Genomic DNA, 3527 nt, shown 5'->3' with positions numbered 1-3527 from the left:
TCAATGAGGTGTCATCAACATAATGGATAAGTGCACCAAGGATGGCCTCTCCCACCGGGCTAAGTCAGCTGCCACCAGCCCGTGGCAAAGATTAGATCTGTGCAGGTGATCCTGAGGAAACTCAGTGAATGTCCACTGCGGCCCTTCCATGTGAAAGCAAAGTGGTCTAGACATTCTGGTACTGGGACAATGGAAAAGAAATCATTAGCTAGAGTAGCTACGAAGTGCTATGTGCCCAGGTCATTACTCAAACAGCACATCAATTCAGCCACTGAAGACATTGCTGCAAGCAAGGGTAGCACCACTTTCTTCATCTCAGGAATGTACTGTTATATGCCAACAGAAATCAGGCTTCTTCACCAGCCACTCACGCGAATTATAGAGGCTGTGGGCAGCACACACAATGCTCTTTTCTCCAACTCTGCCATTGTGCCCGTAATCTCTCTGTGGCCACCTGGCAACCGATACTGTTTAGTATTGGTCACTCACCTCTGGACTGGCAGTTGTGTGGGTGGACACTCGCATGCATGTGCAACAGTGTCTTCCACCCACATTTCCTAAGTCAAAATTATCCAGCTGTGGTTTGCAGCCACAAGCCATGTAGTATATCCACCCTCAGGATGTACGCCGAGATTGACAACACATACATTTTATACTGCTGTCACCTTGACACTCTGGCCTCCATAACCTTCAGGTGTTACAAGCAGATGTCTGAATCTTGTCTGGATCCCATATAACAGAGTACAATCTGCCCCCATATCTACTAAGTCCAAAACCCTTTGCATATTGTTTGGGGACCAGTGGACAGCAAGCTCCACATGTGGCCTCCAGTCCATACCCAACACTGTGGATGTGTCCCTGGCCCTTATCCTATCCAAAGCAAACAGGGCCTCCTCCGAGGCTGGGGTTGGCAGCAAATAATCCTCCAGGCAAAGGCATGTGCCTGGGCCCGGGAGTCCCCAGCTTTTCCCTTCACTGTAGGCTGTCTCCTTATGCCTGGCCCTCTCACACTTGTATCCAAACTCTAACAAGTAGGCATTGGGCTGTGTATGTATCTTGGCATGACCTACACCGGCTCTCAGTAGATCCACTCACATTTGGACATGGGTAACTTTAAGAGGCTTACTGACCTTAAGAGGCTTACTTGTCTTTTTTGAGACCTTTTTGGTTGCTTAATAGTTACCTGTATTCCTTTCTGGGAGTGTTGGCTCTCAACTTCACCCAACCTGGCTACCTTGTGAGGACATCATTTACCTGACATCCCCCATCAGGGCTGGTGATACAGGTCAGTGAGGGGCACTAAAATGGCCCAGACAGTACCCCAATGGTTTTCTGGTCACCACCTGAGCATTTCAGGTATGGGCTGTCTGTGGTGTGGAAGGTGAAAAACAGCCTGATTTTCTCACTTCCCTTACAAAATATCAATCCATTTGGTGGGTGATGAACATTACTGAAGATGGCTATTGCAGACAACATCTGGGATAGAATGTCATTGAAGCAGAACCTTCACAGTCCACATTAGGAGCCAGAAAGAATAAAATCGCAAGGACATAATTGCTGATTGGAGTTGTGAGGACATTTTGAAAAAAAATCATCGTGAATGAACTGTGCAACGAACTGGACAAGTGAAAAGAAACAATGAAACTTAACTAAATTAAGGCTTAATAAGCAAGGTTAATCATCAGAAGTACTTGTAGACTTTAAACACATTGTTAGTGTTTCACTGCATTTTTTCAATGTGTGCAAATTTGGAGTCATCTAGGAAGAAATTGAAAATGCTTGTACTGTTCTTCCTGTATTTGTTATGACTATTTTCCTTTTGAAATGTATAATGAGAAAATATAAGCTCACAAAATGACTCAAGCAATCAGAACTTTTGATTCATGTATGATGTTAAGTCTATATTCTGTCAATAATATATGCCAATGAAATAAACAGAGTACTATGAGTGTATCCCTTGCCCCTTAAATTAGGAGTCTTAGATATTTTTCAATTACACACTGTGATATATTTTATATATCAATATCCCAATTCAATAGTTCAATTAGTTTTGTTAAAAATAATACTCTCATTTACCTCTTGCTAATTTGATGTGCCTATGTGGTTGTAATGCCCACAGCAGAGAAAATACATGCAGAACAAGGGAATAAGGCAAATATCCTTAATATGCATTTTTCAAATGTAGAAACACACATTTTGTGCTTCCCCTTAGTTTGTGCCATTCTGTTAGACGTACATTGTTGTCAGCTTTCCTCATTCTAGACAATAGCCTTTAGAAATGGTGAGGGCGTCATTTCAGGACTTAAGTGTATTGTAAATTATAAGTCAGTACATGAAGACGATCGAGAGGCATGAAAGCTAATTAACCCCTCACAATGTTAAAGTCACAATCCCAAAGAAAATTTTATTTTCTCACCCAACTTCTTGAATGCATTCTTGACCTCCTTGTTCCTCAGGCTGTAGACTATGGGGTTCAGCATGGGGATGACCATAGTATAAAACACAGATGCAATTTTGTCTCTGTCCATGGAATGGCTGGAGCTGGGTTGTAAGTACATAAAGATGATCGGCCCAAAGAAGATGGTGATAGCAGTGAGGTGAGAAGCACAGGTGGACAGAGCTTTCTGATGGCCTGCAGTTGAGCGCATCCTATAGATTGCGATGAAAATGAACACGTAGGATACAAAGATAACTGAAAGAGGAGAACATATAACGAAGATGTCTACATAAACAAGAACCATCTCAGCAACACGCTTATCAGAGCAAGAGAGAGACATGACTGCTGGAACATCACAGAAGAAGTGATGGACCTTATTGTTGCTGCAGAAGGTGAGAGTGAATGTTTCCCCAACATGGATGATGCCATTGAGGAAACCACCAGCATAACAGACTATAGTCAGTCCTATGCACACACCTTTGGGCATGATGGTGGTGTAATGCAGGGGTTTGCACACAGCTGCATAGCGGTCATAGGCCATTGCAGCCAAGAGGTAAAATTCCCCAGAGGTAAATGATGCAAAAATGAACATCTGAGCAGCACATGCATTGTAGGAGATGACCAGGTCTCCTATGAGCAACCCAGCTATGACCGTAGGGGTGACAGCTGTAGAGTAACAGAGGTCTATGAGAGACAGGTGACTAAGGAAGAAGTACATGGGCTTGTGGAGACGGGAGTCCAACAGAATCAACAGGATCATCCCAAGGTTCCCAATGGCATTTATGGCATATATAAGAGTGAAGATCATTACAAGTGGGACGTGTAGTTTCATGGTTTTGGTGAGTCCTAAGAGGATGAACTGTGTTGCTTCTGTGGTGTTCTCCATGGAGGTTGTTTAGAAATCAGATGACTTACAACAATAAGATATAAAGGAACAGAGAGTTAGATATCAAAATTACAACAAAACATAAATGCTTACATGCTAGGATTATTATTTCATAATAGCAAGAGTATGTGTCTCCAGACTCTCTGTACCTAAAACATGACTATGAATGCAAAATTTCATGTATAAATTATCTAGAATTCTAAC

The 3527-nt window shown here is 42.5% G+C and overlaps 1 protein-coding gene across 1 annotated transcript; it reads right to left on the bottom strand.

Annotated features, from left to right (window-relative positions):
• Window positions 1-2384: 2384 nt before the first annotated feature.
• On the bottom strand, window positions 2385-3326 carry LOC311171874 (olfactory receptor 5B3-like; the record flags this gene model as incomplete). Its single annotated transcript, XM_084234904.1, has 1 exon — window positions 2385-3326. Exon 1 carries the CDS (start codon window positions 3321-3323, stop codon window positions 2385-2387), a length of 939 nt encoding a protein of 312 aa, XP_084091030.1. The 5' UTR covers window positions 3324-3326.
• Window positions 3327-3527: the final 201 nt, after the last annotated feature.

The sequence above is a fragment of the Talpa europaea genome, assembly GCF_964194135.1.
Source record: "Talpa europaea genome assembly, chromosome: 1".
Lineage (NCBI taxonomy): Eukaryota > Metazoa > Chordata > Mammalia > Eulipotyphla > Talpidae > Talpa > Talpa europaea.
This window is presented reverse-complemented; position numbering and strand designations above follow the sequence as displayed.